Source organism: Gallinula chloropus, assembly GCF_964237585.1.
Source record: "Gallinula chloropus genome assembly, chromosome: 7".
In the NCBI taxonomy this organism is placed as follows: domain Eukaryota; kingdom Metazoa; phylum Chordata; class Aves; order Gruiformes; family Rallidae; genus Gallinula; species Gallinula chloropus.
This window is the reverse complement of record NC_140092.1, coordinates 31112686-31129845: the sequence shown is the minus strand read 5'-3', so window position 1 is coordinate 31129845 and position 17160 is coordinate 31112686. Positions and strand designations below refer to the sequence as shown.

Below are 17160 nucleotides of genomic sequence, written 5' to 3'. Positions count from 1 at the left end.
GGGGGTCCCTTCGCCGCCGCCCAGCCTCTCCGCGGCTGCGCTGGAGGTGGCGGCGGGCAGGCTGCCCCCGGAGGGTCCGAAGAGGAGGTTCAGTCCTGGGGTAAAAGCGCGGCCGTCGGTAGCGCCTGGGGGTCCGAGCAGCCGCTGCCGCCTTCGCCTAGGTCCCAGAGGGAAGGGTCGGACCCAGGCGCGCTGCCGCCGGTTTCTTATCACACCCGCGGCCGTTACGTAACGTGGGCGGCGAAGCCACCCTTGGTCATGACGGGTCTTAACGGCTCGTAACGGTGGCTTTAATTATTCACCACCAAGGACTCCCAGCAGAAGCGTGACCCTGGAGCGGGCGGGTGAGCGCAGGTTGCGCTGCGTGACTCGGTCGCGGCAGCAGCCGGAGCCTCTCCCGCCCCGCGCAGAAGCCGCGCAGAGCCGCGCAGTGCCGCTTCTTGCGCGCCGCCTCGCCTGCGCCGCCCGGGAGGAGCCCATACGCTCCTACTGCGGACCCCTCCGCTCCCTCAGCCCTCCACAACAGCCCAGGTTTCGGGTGCTCCCAAGTCGCCGTACCCCTACGAGTGCTTCAGGAGGGATCGCGCCCGCAGCCCTGTGCTTCGCGGAGTACAATGGGAACGGCCGCTCCCAGCCGCTGCTACCCTGAATAGGCGAGCAGTTCCTATGCCCGGTTTGCTCAGGTATTTTAAACAGCTTCACACCACGCAAACGACCAGATTCGGTGCCATTATTACAGTCAGAAGAAAGTGCCTATTTGGGGGTTGTTTTTTGAACCGCAACACCCACCGCACGAGGGTGGGAGGGGGTACCCCATTCATTCCACGTCGTCACGGCTGGGAATAGCTCACTCTTCCCTCCGCGCTGTTTTTGGAAGCGGCAGAGCCAGAGCCCACCGGGCTCGTAACTGCGGCGCGCAGCTCAGCCCGCGCTACCGAGGGGGTGGGGGAGGAAGGGAAAAAGGGGGGGTGCGGGGCGGCGTGTCTCCCCCTCCGCCACCCCCGTGCAGCGGCGGCACGTGGTGCTCTGGGGACGCGGGTCCTCAGACGCCCCCTCCTCCCCTTCCCCCCCCCCTCCCTCCCGCCCGCAGCGAGCGCGGCTTCGCGAGGAGCTTTTTATAGCAGCGCCGACCCGCTCCCCGACGGGGGGTTTCTCGCCGCGCTCACGTTACCGTGCGAGTGCGATGTTAAATAAAGACGGGGGAGGAGGGGCAGGGAGATCGGCGCACGCCTAATTAAGAGGCGGCAGGGGAGCTAAAAATAGCCGCGAGCGCCGCAAGCCAGAGCAGCGCAGACAGCGATTCCCCACCGCTCCCGCCGGCGCTGAATGGAGCGGCCGGGCGCTGAATGGAGCGGCCGGGCGCATGAATGGGGGGAAGCGAGGCGCGGGCGTGAATGGGGCCGCCGCGCCGGGCCGGGCGGGAACCGCGAGGGGGCGCTGTGGCGCCGCCGCCGCCGCGGCGCGGCAGCTGGAACCCCCGGCCGCGCACGTGCCGGCGCGGGGGCGGCTCGGTGTCACCTGGCGGCAGCGGTGGCGGCGGCGGCGGGCGGGGCGGGAGGAGCGGGGGAGGCTATAAAAGTGTCCCGCCGCGGCACATGCACACTTCGGGGAAACTTCCTTGCCGGAGCGGCGGTGGCGGCCATGGGAGGAGTGCCCGCTCCCGCCAGCCCCGCTCCCGCCAGCCCCGCTCCGCCCTAGGTGTGGTGGGGGGGGCGGCCCACCCACCCAACCACCCCGCGGCGGAGGGGCGGCTGTGGCCGGGACCCCCCGACCCGACCTCTGCGGGAAGCAGCGCTGGCGGGCGCCCCCGTTCCGCCGGCAGCCGTCTTAGCCTTTGGGGGAGGCGGCGGCAAGATGAGAGTGAACGGGAGCGATCTGAACAGCTCCGTCCTCCCGCGGGACCCGCCGGCCGAGGGCCCCCCTCGCCGCCCGCCCTGGGTGACCTCCACCTTGGCCGCTATCCTCATCTTCACCATCGTGGTGGATCTGCTGGGGAACCTCCTGGTCATTCTCTCCGTCTATCGCAACAAGAAGCTGCGGAACCCGGGTAAGGGGCGGCGGGGGGGCCCGGGGGGACCGCCCGGGGTGGGGTGGGGTGGGCTGTGGGATCGCAGCTGTGGGGCGCAGCCCCGTAGCCTTGTCGTCTGCCGGCAAAACTTTGCCTGGGCGCGCAACTCCAGGGCTGGGCACTCCTCGCATTCATCCTCAGCCAGCGGTTACCGGCTGTGACAGCTGCCAAGGGCTTCTTCATCCTCCCTGCCGAGTCGGTGATCGAGCGGGTAAGGGTATTTTTAGCTCCCGCCACCGAATCGTGGTGCTATTTTTAGCTCTCGACAGTTCTCACCTAGCAAAAAAAGAAAGGCGAGTGAGCCTGATTTTGAGAATGGGATTTAGACATGGCACTGGGGATGCCGCTGTGCATGCAGCTTGTGTCTCCGCGTACTGGGTGCTATTCATCTGATCGATTCTCTTTGAGTTGCAGAAGCGTCTCCAGTCACAGATATAATGGTTGGAGCTTCAAATCAAGCAAACACTAACTTACAGACATAGCAGGATTCGGAAAAAAAAAGCCCCACCCTGAGGCAGTCATTTAATTTTCTTTGTTCACCTCCTACTTGCTGTCCAGGTCTTTGGGGAATGGGAAACATCTGACAGAAAACAGATTTGGTCACGTTTGTTTTGGTGGGGTTTTTTTTTTTTTGAAAATAAATCTTTAATTTTGACAGGATATATTCTGTGATGGTCTATTGAGTAAATCCCTCTTAGTTCACGGATTATTGGTCAGACAGGCAGGAACTTCTTCAGATTCATTCTGCTTTATCATGTCAGACCAGCTGCTGCGCACGTGTACCAGATCTGTGCACTCAAACCCTATGCATCTTTCATTGAAAAAAAAACCATGGGAGCGTGTGGAGAGAGCTGCATTGATAATGGAAGCAGAATTTCACTCCCTGACAACTGAGATGCTGCTTTTATTATTTATTTCCCTACACACACACACACACACACACACACACACACACACACAACTGGCTGTCAGGTTCTTTGTTATAACTCCACTAAGATCATTAGCTAGTGGTTTAAAATTCATCTGAGGGGAATGTAAGCCTGAGCTTTGCTGTAAGCTAGTCTGATAAAGGTGGCTAATAGTGGACTCGGGCAAATGGTGTCATGTTTAACTTTCTAAGGTTAAGTCAGGTGATACAAACGGATGGTATGCTTCAGCTTTACTTGGCCACAGTGGAATGCCAAGCCACAGGATCAAAACAGAGACTAAGATCTATATTTTTCTTCCCTATGGTTGCCACTGATGTGAATTCTCTTCTGGGTTTCATTGACAGAAGTTTCATTCATGGAGCTGGCAGGGTTACACATCACGATGCTATGAGAGGAGAGTCAAACTCCAGAAATCCAAGTCATCGCTCCCTAGTTCCCTGGGAGATGTACAGATGGTGGGAGAAGGGGGTTGAGATAGGCGTGTTACTGGGGCTACGCTGGGGAAAAAGAGTGATTGATATTCTTCTCCCCCTTCATTACTAAATATATACCTGGGCTCTTCTGTGGGGAGTTTGCATTACAAAAACGTCTGGGGAATAAATGTGGGGCCTGTTTTCTGGAAACATAGCTGAATCACTGGGCTCTATGCATGTGCATATTCTGTACTGTAGATCTCACATAATCCCCCTTGAATCCCAACACGTGCTCACTCGCTCATTCTTACTGCATTTCTCATTCTTGCCTTTTCTGTCATAGTGGATGTTCACAACTGCAGCAAACTGGCAATAGTTATCTCCTACAGCTAGGGGAGGAGAGAATTCTTCTGAATGTGAATTATTTTAGGCTGGAATGTGAACTAGATACTGACTTACCCTCTGAAATTAAGGATTCATTAAAATAAATAGACACTTGGTACAAGATGGGAAATAGTATATAGTCTGGTTTAGGGTGAAAATGACAAGTTTTAAAGTACCTTTTTTCTTCAAAATAAAGGTATTTTTTAGTACATGGATAAAAGGAACCATTGGAGAGAACATAATTAATAAGCTTCAAAAAGGCATGCAAATTGGTTTTGGCTAATCCTGCAGAAGCCTATGCCCGGGCATAACTTTACTTACATGAGCACCATTATTAAACTTGGCCTTGAATTAAGAAGTGGTTACTCAGGTGAGTAAACTTATGATGAGGCATAAGTGTTTAGAAAACCCTAGCCTATTATTTGTGAGTATGAAGAAGAAAGTTTCCTAAATCTTGTTTATACTAATTCAGATTATGCAGGAAGATACTACATTGAAAATAATGATTTATACATACAACTAATTTGTAATTTGCTAATTATAAAGACAGTTACAACTTTTTACAGAGCTGTAATAAGAAAGAAACTTCTGATTTTACAACAAACTATGTTAATAAGTCTCTTGCTGGCACATTTATTGAGAAAAAAGGACACAGGATGAAAATTCTACTGGAAAAAGGTCAGGGAGGAACAGAAGATGCCTCCTGAAGAAAAAGTATCTCACTGAAGACTTTCTTCCTTCTTTGCAAGAGAGGACTATCAGAATAAGGAGTATTTAACACTTTACCCAAAAGGTGGATTTGGTGGGGGAAAACATCTTGCATCTCTGTCCCACTCTCTATTTTATAAATATTTTTGGAAGATAACTACAAATTGAACCTGTGGATTTATGATTAAATAAAGTGCATTGGGGAGTAGTAGGAAGGTCTAGAAAAACCTTCTCAACATGTGGTGTAACCTTCCTGACAGTCAGAAGGTTAGTAAAAGACACTGATCAAAGCAGAGAAGTCAGTATCTCAAAGAAGTTTTTCTCAGCAAGCGAGGAGTGTCTGATACTACAGGCTCCTTCATAGTCACAAGCATGGCTTCAGTAGATGTTCTTCTAGACACAGAAGCTGATGATGCCACTGGTAGGATCCTCTTTTATTTAATGTACTTGACTTGTAATAAGTTTCATAGTTCTGGTCTGTTTCTTTTCTTTATGGTGACTTCGTAACCTGACAGGCACCTGACACCAATTCAGTTCTGAGGGGGAAAAGCTGCAATTCAGTGCTGGCCTACACAGAGACTGAATTTGGTTTATGATGTCTGTGATCTTTTAACTTTGAAACAAAGTTCAAGGGAAACATTCAAGGCATAAGGATTTTCATGCCCATCTCTTGATAGCACATTCGTGCAGCTTGAACTTTAAACTGATGTGCTTTCTTTTAACAATTAATTATGAAAAGGAATGAGGTTAGCTCATTTTAAAAAGTTGGGTGTAAATCATCCTAATGTGTCTTGTTTTCAAGTGCTCATATTCATAGATCAGAAAAAAGGTCATTCAACAGTTCCACCCTGAAAAGATGAAATAACTAGCCTGAGGGAAGGTGGATTAAAGAACCATTAGGACTTTTGGCAACAAGTGGAGTTTTTGCTTGAAACTACCAATGTCTCAGAAAAGTGAAGAGATCATTTAAAGTGATTTATGTAAGGTTTCTCACAAATTCAATGACTGCTCAGTATCCTTATGCCTTTGTTGTTACCCACACTAAGAAAAACAATGCATCAAGAACAAGGTGAGGGAGCAGTTGTAAATCTCTGACTGTAGAGATTAATTTACTGCTTGTTATGTTAAAATGTTAGTTAACATGCACCTGTCATTTTGATGGGGGATTTGGATATTCAGTGATTGCAGGACTGGACCATTCTTAGGGTCAATAAAGAAGGCTCCCTTGAGTGCTATTACACCTCTTCTTTCTTTTCCTTTTGACACTGTTCTCTTGGCCTGATGGGTTGGGTTTTCCTGGGTACTTTACGTGCTGAGGTCTAAAGGTGCCCTGACTACCCCTCCAACCCACCCCTGTGTTGGAAGGAACCTCCAGCAGTCAAGAAGAGCCCCAGCAGTCTCACCCATGCCTTTCTGTGCCTGTCCTGTCTGCTAACACCTGACACTAGTTGGGATATGCAGGAGCTGGTACCAAGCTGGTAACTAGCACTAACTAGCATCAAGGCAGAAAGCTGCATTCACACCCCTTCTCACCCATCTCTTGTCTGTGTTAGGTGCATTTGGGGTTTTATACTTTTTCCCAGTTTCTCATGTCTTTTACCCAAGTGTTTTGTTGCTAAAACTGATTTTTATTACCAGTGAGTAAGTCTGACATTGCTGATGCCCCAGGGCCCTACAGAGCAGCAAGATAAAGTTAACTTCACTGGAGCTGTGCACATGCTTAAACTTAAGTATGTGTGTTAACTACTTTTCTGAATGAGATGGCAATGAAAGAGGGGAGAAAACAATGTTTGCTTGCTAGATCTTCCTCATCTGCATTAAGTCCAAACAGTTCTGTAAAGACAGCTCTCTGAGTGCTCAAAATAATGATCTCAAGAGTAATCCTTGACCAAAATCTGTATGATGGGTGAAGTCACTTACGGAAGAATTGAGGAACTCTGATACTTATGATTATTATTTTTTTTAAACCAATATTAAATGGTACAGCCATTACAGAGCTGGGGGGTGGAAGTTATCAGTAAGAATTTTATTTGGGAGGCTTTTCAAACTGGCCCTGGGTTTTGGTTTGAGCAGCGTAAGAATCTAGTTGGAGTGAGTTCCCCTCTTAGTGCATTTTCTAAAAACCCAAATTTTACATATCAGAATGGAACTATCTTTTGATAATCAGATTGGACATCTCATCAGCCTTTTAAGAATACGATTGTTCTTGATGATGTTTTGGTTTAAGTTTTAAAATCATGATGTTAAATGCTCTATTAAAGATTGTTTTAGCTAATAAATGAAAACTGCTGTTGTGAAATCAGACTAACGGTGTCATTGTTTTTGTCACAGGTGGCCATTGGACTTCTTGTGATGCAAGAGAAAACGGGTAGCCCGAAAAATATTTGACTCAAGGGAGATAACTTGTAGAAGATGAAGTTGTAGCACAGATTCAGGGTTCTGATGAAAACTGAGATGTTGGTGGCAATGAACATTATTTCAGACATGAATAACTTCCAGTATTAAAAATGGTAAGCTGTTTGGGAGGAGGGAAAATGTCTAGTGGAGATGCTGAACTTTGCCAATTCCTGAACAGAACTGAGCATAAAAATGCAGTTTAAATAAAGCCGTTCCTCAGTCTGGTTTTGATTGAATAATTTACTGAATCAAATGTTTACTTCAGAAACCTGTTTAAATGGCACTGTGCTGTCAGTGGCCAAAGGTAAAGTTGGGCATTTAAAATAATTAACACACTATTCTTACTAATACGTCTGTCAAACTCTGCTATTTATTCTTTCTGCAAGATTGGGCATTCTCAAGCTTTGAGGCACTACTTTTTCTAGTTTGCTGCTGCCAGCAGACAATGGTACTGAGATGCTATACTATTTGCCATCCATTAAGTTTATTTTTTGAGGGATTCTCCCTTTTCTTAGATGGGTTAATCTTTAATCTTTTCATTAGATCTTTTCATTAGAAATTTCTGATCTGCTTCTACTCTTGTATTTTCTGTTTCTTTTTACACTATCCACTCATCTGTCTTCATAGATACTTTGTCTCTATAGCATAAGACATCATCAGCAAGCCTCCTGTAGTGCCAGAAAAAGCTACCAACAATAGGCACCCAGTGCTGATATGACAATGTCTGTTCTGTTTCTACAATGAGGTTTGCTTTCCTAGGGCAATAAAAATGTTGCAGTGTCAATTCAATGCTGTGCATCACAGTTTAATTTTGCAGCCTCAATAAGAACCTTGTCACCCTTGCTGTTGGCAGTTTTTCTTCTGCTCACATCCGTGAGCTGCCTCAAATTCCACATTTGCCACTCCTGAGAAACAATTACCAACCTCTGTTTCAGGAGGACAGGCATTACTAAGAATTCTTCAGGGTAACAGAACATAATTTAGTAATGTTTTAGTGTTTGCTTATTTAATGAACAAACAAGCATGTATTTAATGTGTAGTTGAGCAATGCTTGGGACTACAATACATGTGTTGCTCCTGAAGTTTTCTTTGAAAATCTAGCCCTCCTAAAGCCACAAAGATGGGTGTTTTTACAGTTTAGCAGGATACTCAAAGTTCCTACCTTGTATGACAGAAAAAAGGTCTGATTATCTTCTTTCTTAGTTTTAAGAATGGATAAAATATACCAAAAAACCATCTTAAATTCAGATGATAAGCATTCTGAAAACTGCTTAATCTTTTTCAAGTAGAACAGAAGCTATGGTATAAGTAAGCCTGTTTACAGCCTTTATATAGTGACTTCTGTAGCTTCTACATAGTTTTGTGGTGATAACTGACTAGTAAGGGTACAAAGTTTCAAGTTCTACAGTTCTTGTTTTGATTTAAGTGAAGTTCACCATTCATAAAGAGAAGGCAAACACATAGTGCTTCTATAAAGAAACAACTTGCACCAGAAGGGAAAGAATTTAGTGTTCCTTCTCTACTCTGCCCTTGTGAAGCCCCATCTGGAGTACTGTGTTCAGATCTGTGGCCCACAATACAAGGGAGATGTGGAACTGTTGGAGGGGGTTCACAAAGATGATTAGAGGACTGGTGCACCTCCCCTATGAAGAGAGGCTGAGGGAGCTGGGCTTGTTCAGCCTGGAGAAGAGAAGGCTGTGGGGGGACCTCATTGCAGCCTTCCAGTCCCTGAAGGGAGCAGAGAAACAGGAGGGGAATCAGCTTTTTAAAAGGGCAGACAATGGCAGGACAAGGGAGAATGGATTAAAGCTAAAGGAGAAAAGGTTTAGATTAGATATTAGGGGGAAGCTCTTTACAGAGAGAGTGGTGAGGTGCTGGAACAGGCTGCCCAGAGAGGGGGTGGGTGCCCCATCCTTGTGCGTGTTCAAGGCCAGGTTGGATGGGGCCCTGGGTGACCTTGTGTAGCTCCAGGCCTGGAGGTTGGAGTCCCTGCCTGTGGCAGGGGGGTTGGAGCTCTGTGATCCCTGGGGTCCCTTCCAACCCTGACCATTCCATGATTCAGCTCAGTTTTTTCCTAAGTGAACTAATACAGTACCAGGTCATACAGTATAGATATGCTTTTTAAGGAATAGTAATTACCTTTTTGATGAAGCAGCTCTTGATTGTCTGAGTCCTGTACAGAAGTTTGGGACTTGAATTAGGTGTACTGAAGTTTTTTTATCAGGGGCAATACATCTTTTCCATTCCATCTTTACTACTCCGTGTAAAAAAGTCCTTCGGTGGTTCACTTGGAGTCTCTAATCTCTCCGAACTTCTGCTTTCTAAAACAAAAGAGAAAACAGAAACAGCTGATTTGAAACCCCAGAGTGTGTGGCCAAGCACTGGAATTCTGTACTCAAACACATACTAAGCAGCTGGAAAGGTTTATGGATGGTTTCAAGTTAATTATACCTTATTTGTAATGTCCACACCCTTGAAAGGCCTAGTTAGTTTCCTTCGTTGTGTAAATTGGATGGTATATGTAATTTTTCCATTTAAGCCTCAAGAAACCCCATTCTATATAATATATACACGTGATGCTGAGTTGTAAGATCTGTTTTTCTTGTATCACCTTGACTTTTCTTTTGGGGTGCAGAAGTAAGGTTAGCAAAACTAATGGGTCTTCAAGGAGAGGTTGCTGAGCAGAGGAACTGTGCCCCTGAACTGGCAGAGGTCAGATGCTCCCTTGGTGCTTGGTATTATGTGAAGCCAGTTGGTTGTCTCAGCTGCACCTGAATGATAACATTGTGTGGTTTTAGTGCTAGTCACAACTACATTGTTTAGCCAGGCAAGATGGCCAACTGTAGAGCAGTTGGCCAAAGTGATGAAGGGGCAGAGGGGTGGTGGAGTCTCCTTCTCTGGAGATATTAAAGACCTGTCTGGACTCCTACCCGTGCAATCTGTCCTAAGGAACCTGCTTTGGCAGAGGGGTTGGAATCAATGATTTTCTGTCAGTCCAAACCCTACAATTCTGTGATCAGCCTTTAAAATTGGAATCCAGTCACACCCTAGAGAAGTTTTAGCAGATACCTGCCTTTGTGTACGTTTTGGGGAAGAATCATGGATTTTCTTTGCCCCTCTGGTAGCAGCTATGGATTTCATTTGATGTTCCTGTTTTCCAGACTGATGAGAAGTTTTCTACTCCTTAGTCATGATTTTTAAGGATACAGACTCCTTCCTGTCTGTGGTGGGGACAAAAGAAGTGATTTCATTCTCAGAGGCGAAAGAGTATTCTTAGCCCAATACAGTTAGAGTATGGATATTTTTTGTGTTTGAGATACTGAATTGAAGGTTCTCCTCTTTATATGAATTTTCTTCATTAATAGCCACTATTTGCCCCTTCAGTCAAACACCACAAAGTCATTCATAAAATGAAGAATTGCAATCCCTTTTTATACTCCTTTAGCTGCCTATATATATATATATTTCTTGAGTAACAGCATTCACAGACTTTGAGACTGTATGTTGTTTAACATATAGAACTTACATATTATGGAGGATCAAATTTTGTATAAATTGTTTACTTCAGATGCAGTTTTGTTCACTTTGGATCAAGAATTAATGGCCTAGAAATAAACTCTGCACCTGTTTTTATTAACAGTTTATGGGTATTTTGCATTAACACGTTCTGAATTATAGTGATTATTTCCATTAAATGTTGTGTTTCCAGATTACCCCAGGTCTGTAATTCTAGGGTCTGCCTTCTGTCATTTGAGTATTGTAATACACTGTAATGTCTACACCTCACATGCAGGTTATGGACTTTACAAAACCTCAGTTCTTTTCCACATTTCTGTTATGCTGTATGACATCTGCCACCCTTCCCTGGGTCTGTGTTACTGAATTAGTTCTCACTTAGAACAAAGGATTGAAAGAGACTCTCTTAATCAGAACAGTAGGGGTAGGCAGGGAGCTCTGGAGATCATCTAGTCCAACCCCCTGCTAAAGCAGGATCAATTAGAGCGGGTTGCACATGATTGCATCCCAGAGGGTTTTGAATATCTCCAGAGGAGATTCCATGACCTCTCTGGGCAGTCTGTTCCAGTGCTTGGCCACCCTCAGAATAATGAATTTTTTCCTTATACTGAGACAGAACTTCCTCTGTTCTAGTTTGTGCCTATTGCCCCTTGTCCTGTCACTGGGCACCATAGAGGAGAATCTGGTCCCTTCCTCTAGTCATCCGCCTTTAGATATTTATAAGTGTTGATAAGATGCCATCTCCACCTTCTCCAGGCTAAACAGACCCAGTTGTCTCAGCCTTTCCTCCTAAGAGAGATGTCCCAGTCCATTGTCTTTGTAGCCCTAAACTGGACTCTCTCCAGTAGATCCCTGTCTGTCTTGAACTGGACATGGTACTTCAGATGTGGCCTCTCCAGGGCAGAGTAGAAGGGGAGGATATCCTCCCTCGACCTGCTGGCTGCACTCATCTGAATGCACTCCAGGATACCATTGGCCTTTTTGACCATGAGGACACATTGTTGGCTCATGCTTAACTTGTATACCAGGACTCCAGGGTCCTTCTTCACAGAGCTGCTTCCAGGAGGTCAACTCCAGCAACTCCTAACCTGTACTTTGCTTTGGGATATTCCTACCTAAGTATGGGACCCTACACTTGCCTTTGTTGAATTTCATTAGGTATCTCTGCCCAACTCTGCAGCCTGTCTAGGTGTCACTGAATGATAGCATAGCTTTCTGGTGTGTCAGCCACTTCTCCCAGTTTTGTATTGAGTTTGGCTCCTTGAGTTCAGTTTCCAGGTGTAGTAGGTGTTAATACAAATCCTTTCAAATCCTTTACTTTAAGTTAGAGCTCCTTATTTCAACTCAAGAGGGCTAGTCTCACCACCTAAATATATATTCTGTCAGTTTAGATGCTTGTGCTGCTGTACCCATGTTACTTAACATCTCTATTCTTGTAACAAGAGAGGAGAATAAAAACATCATCGCTTAGCTGTCATTTTGCTAGCCCAAAAAAGACAGATATCAAATTCTATTAGTCAATTTACAAAATAACCTTTCCTCTTCTGTAAGAGCACTACCCCAGGAGTATGGCTCATCTCTGGAAATACCATCCCTAAAAGCAAAATCCTGGTTTTACTGAAATCTGTAGCAAACCTCTTATGAAGGTCAGTGCCTATCTCCTCTCACCTTTTTGGCTGCAGTGCTGGCCCAGGAGTAAGAAGGCTGCTGTATTACTAACAGTCTTAAACCCAAAGTGCATTCGTCAGAGAAGTCTTTACCACAACTTTGGAGTAAGAAACAGATTTTTGTTGGATCACTGATACCCTTGCAATAAAGCTGATTGCAGATCAGGGTCATTGTACTCTTAAGTGCCTGATCTGTGCATCCTGAGGTGGGTGCCTTGAGGGAAGCCACTTATAATTTCATGTATAGTAGGCATATAAACTCTGAAGTCTGAGAATTGATGTTTCAAGTACAGCCCAGAGAATAAAGAAGACACAAAAGACCCTTGTTCTGGTTTTGGCTGAGATAGAGTTAATTTTCTTTTTAGTAGCTGGTATAGTTCTCTGTTTTGTATTTGGGATGAGAATAACATTGATGACACACTGATGGTTTAGTTGTTGCTAGGTAGTTGTAGCGTTTACATCAAGTCAAGGACTTTTCAGCTTCCCATTCCATGCTACGTGCAGAAGCAGCTGGGAGCACACAGCCAGGACAGCCCTGGCCAAAGAGATATTCCTGACCTTATAGTATCATCTGGATAAAACTGGGGAGGCCAGCCAGGAGGTGGGATCACTGCTCAGAAATACACTGGGCATCCCGTTTCTTTTTTCCTTCTGCATGTGGTGAGCAATTGCATTTGTGTATCACTTGTTTTATATTATATATTATTATTATTATTATTAACTTCCTTTGTTACCCTATTAAATTGTCTTTAGCTCAACCCATTAATTTTTTTTCATTCCCTCCCTCATCCCCTTGAGAGGAAGAGGAGTGAATGAACATCTGTGTGGTGCTCAGTTACCAGCTGGGGTTACACCATGACAGCCCTTTTTGGCACGCAACATGGGGCTTGAACAGTTGAGATAACAACAGGTCTGACCAGAGTGTGTTAAAACAAATTTGTAATTCATTATCCTAGGTAAATAGTTGCTGGTCATGATGTTGATTCACCCTCTCTCAGAGCTGTGGTGTTTGCTCGCAGCGCTGCGTTACACATCACCGTGCCTGCAGTGTGTGCCCCCTGTTGCGCTGGTTGCCATCGCCATGAACTGGGTCAGGGTTATCACTGTGGTGTACTTTGTGATATTGACTTTTATGATATGATAAACTTGTTGGTTGCTAAACTGATCTCAGTGTTGCTATTGTCTCTGTACTTCAGGAGCCATCTATTGGAAATTACTAATAATTACACTTCTTACACCTACTTTTTCTCCTTGGAGAGCCAGTCTATGGGGGGGAACACATTCCTTCACCTCCCCCAACCCCCGAGGGGTTTAATTTATGAATTTACATATATAGATGTGTCCAGAAACATTTCCTCCTAATTATTTGGGGTTTTTTGCAGAAAGTACCTTTTAATTTTCTTTTTCTGTTTTTTTTTTTTGCCTTACCAGCATCTATTGGCACATTGCAACATAGTTTTGTATATTGTCTGTGAGCATGCACAGTCTCTCTAGAAATGTGGCTCTCTCATATGGTAGGGAACAATATTCAGCATGTCTGACAGGGAGGACGGAGAGTACTGTTTCCTTATCTTTCCTCCACCTACACACAGGTGGCAGGTTTAGTTTGTGGTTTAAATTAGAACAGCAATATTTCTATAATTCATGCTTATTGAAACAGCTCCCACTGGGACTTTTGTGTTCGTGAGTGTTCACGTAAACATAGCTTTCGCTGGCCAAATTTAGTCCAATTATTCTGCATGTAACTGTCCAGAACTACAGAGTTAACACAATAATCCCCACCAGGCTACATAAGAAAGCTTTTCATCTCCTCTGTGTACTGGTAAGTATGGAGAACACATCAGAAACAAGTTTGCATCTTAGCATATATTAAATTCCTCATGGAGAGCTTAAAATGCAGTCGGATTTTCTTGCACTTTCTTGCAGCAAACCCTTTCAAAGATTGTTTTTAGCAAACAGTTGGGCATTTCTTTTACAGCATCTCTTATAAATTTGTGTTCATCCTACTCCTGTTTTTTGCAGTTGTTCAAATTACATTTTCTCTTGCCCATTCAGTGTATCCCACTGCTGGGAATCTCTGCAGTGCCTGATAAGATGGTCAACTATGAACATTTTGTTGTTTGTTGGAAACCTGCCTTGATTTTCATATCTTTTATGGCATAATACTTGTTTTGTTTATAGATGCTGTCCTCCAGCAATATTTTGTATCTAACACACCAAACCTCTGTCCGATTATTTTTTGACATTCCTAGGATTTTCTCCTGCTTCTGCTCATCATACATTTGCACTTTTTCTTGGACAATCCATGCCCAACGGGTATTATGCTGAAGATGGCATGAAGAGGACCACTCCCATATTGAAGACTAACTTTGCACTACCCTTGTTAAATTGTTTGCTGCTGAAGGTGGTTTTTTCTTTTTCTTCTTTTTTTTTTTCTTTATTCTCTGCATTTTTCCATTGAGGATAGTTCTGTCAGGTTTTGTCTGAAAGGCTCTTGTTTTAGAGCTGTTATTGACTTGGGTCTCTCCCTTATGGGATCCATTACACATTCTCTGAAAGCTGTTTTTTATACACTCTGTAATAATAGAATACTGAAATGCTGCAATGTTCTTAGGGGCATTACAAATACCAGCATTTTAAAAGGAGGTTGAGGGCTGCTTTTTGCAATTATTCCTGGTAATGCATACTTAGTGACAATCTGGGGAGGTTATTTATTTGAATAAAGCTTGCACTTGCACCTTGTTAATCCTGCTTGCAGCAATCATTATCTAAAACATGCCCTAAAGATACGTCTGACTCTGACAAACATGTAAATGCAGAAGTATGAATGGAAAAAAAAAAAAAAAAAAGAAGAGGGAAATAAGCCACATTGAAGCAACCTAAGAGATGTAGAATTTGCAGTCTGCTTGTTGTTGGTGCTTGTTTTGTACTGGGGTATCCCATTTGTCACAACAGTGATGCATCTCTTCACTGTAAGCTTTTCTAGTGGGTCTTTTTCTTTTCTCAAGCTATTCTGGTGACAGGGCTTTGTTGCTGAAATGCTTGCTGGAGTCTAGCTGCCTGAGCACATCTTTCTTGTGCTTCACAGAGTACAACCAAAGCAGTGGATTGAGTTCTAAGATTTTTTGCTTCTATCCAGATATGCATATTATCTCCTGTCCCTATATCTATTAAAAAAATTCTTGATCGGATTCAAATTTCCCAAAGATTTCACCCATTTCTGTCTCTTGAATTGCCGACCATTCCTTGTGATGACAGGACAGAAAGGTTGCTGACTTTACTTAAAACCATGGAAATTGCTTGCCTTGCAAATAAATCTCCAAATCATGATTTTGCTTGTGATGTTTTTTGGTCCACTCTCTTACACAGGTATTCCAATGAAGTAAATGGAATTTCCAGTAGTAACACTGGGTGGCAGCTCCAGTATATGTTTAATTTAAGCTAAAACCCATTCTGAAGATATATTTGCTAACATTTTGTAGGAGCACTTCTACATATTCATGCCATAAGTACAAATGTGACCAACTACTTTTTCCAGAAACACTAAAAATGGATACTTTTAGTATGTTGGAATGTTACTGGAAATAAAAGACTGTCCAATGATAATCTGTGAAGTATGCTTTGTGTATTCTGAAACTCCAAGTCTCTACTGAGGTAAGAAAGAGTCACATGAGCTGATAGGTTAATAAATGCAGTATTGCTGGGAAAGTTAGATTGATGTGTCAGCTATAGTAGGACACTCGTCAGACAGTGATCCTAAAATCAATCTTCCCCTCACAGGTCTAAATGTGAAGTTATTAGAAGTAAGCTACCAGTCTCTGCATATGCAGAGTAACATGGTTACTTAGGGCTGGAATCTGTCTCTTCTACTGGAGACTGTTCTCAGGACTAGACACCCAACACCCCAGACGGTGATTACAGCTGTAGTTAATATACTACTTATGGTTGACAGGCAGGGCTTCACCTCACGCTCTCTGTCATTCAAGCTCACTTTAGTCCACAGGGGGTCATTCAGCTACCAATCTCCAAATGGTGCTCTTCTCTCTCATGCTTTCTTGCTTGCTTTTATTTCTCTTGCTCTTAGAAAAGGAATTGGACTCATCAGAGCACAGAACACCTTGGGTTGAGGTTTTTTTCAGTTAATATCATTTGATACGTATCATGATTTTGATAAGTAGCCTGACATATTTGCCTTGAAATTAATTTACTGGTTGTAATAATTATTCAACTTAGTTTTTAGCTCCAACTTGGAGTTATCTTCAGCCACCATGCAGAGCAGTACAGCTACTTCAAGGATACCGCTGTACTGTCTGTGAGAAATGGATGGCCATGGTACTAGAGCCCATCATAATCCTTGTCACAATGAAGCTTTCCAGAAGGACCTTTTCTTCAGGACATCTTGATTCCACATGGCTCCTGATCAGTTTAAATTGCAGCATTAAAGAAACCCAGTTGATTCAGTTCTCCTATCTCTTCATTATCTGACAAGGATAATGGAACATTTTGCTGCTCATAACTAAAACAAAACTGTGTTTTCTAGAATGCTCTGAAGTACTGAATAATAAATGTAAGTGGGCATAGTTCATTTTGTCATTTTCTCTTGCCCTTTATTTCTCTGGAGTTTTCAAGCAACTTTAGGTTGTTTTCCAGCTCTTCAACAATAAATGGCAGCAAGCTCTCCAATGTTGTTGTTTGTGCTCCTTCAGAACATCAGACTTAAAAAAATCGGCTATTGAAGTTCTAGTGAAAGGGCATCGGTTGCCCTTTTCCTTATTGTCTTCCAGAACCATCTTCCCAGTCCTCTGTAGACTTCATTGACTCTATATCCATACTCAAAGTTCAGAAGTGACCTTTCTCTTTCAGTCTGTGTCAATATATTGAATACTAAATTTCTGAGCACTTGTGTCTATGTGACCTCTATTTCTTGTTCTCTCTGGGACTTTTGTTTTGGTACTGTTTTGTTTGTCCTATTTGTCATGTCTTTCCTTCCATATTTATTCCTACCCAAAGCTTGTAATTCATTACATTTCATTAGATCCCTTTATAGATATTGCTTTTTGTCATGATTTTCAAGCTGT

The 17160-nt window shown here is 44.0% G+C and overlaps 1 protein-coding gene across 1 annotated transcript in view; it reads left to right on the top strand.

Moving 5' to 3' along the window:
* Positions 1–1854: 1854 nt before the first annotated feature.
* The window catches only part of MTNR1A (melatonin receptor 1A), a gene marked incomplete at both ends in the record, with an annotated part of 57379 nt that continues 42073 nt past the window's right edge, over positions 1855–17160 (top strand). Inside the window, one exon of the mRNA XM_084266915.1 lies at positions 1855–2047. Coding sequence (XP_084123041.1) covers positions 1855–2047 — 193 coding nt within the window. The remainder of the gene's footprint in view (positions 2048–17160) is intronic.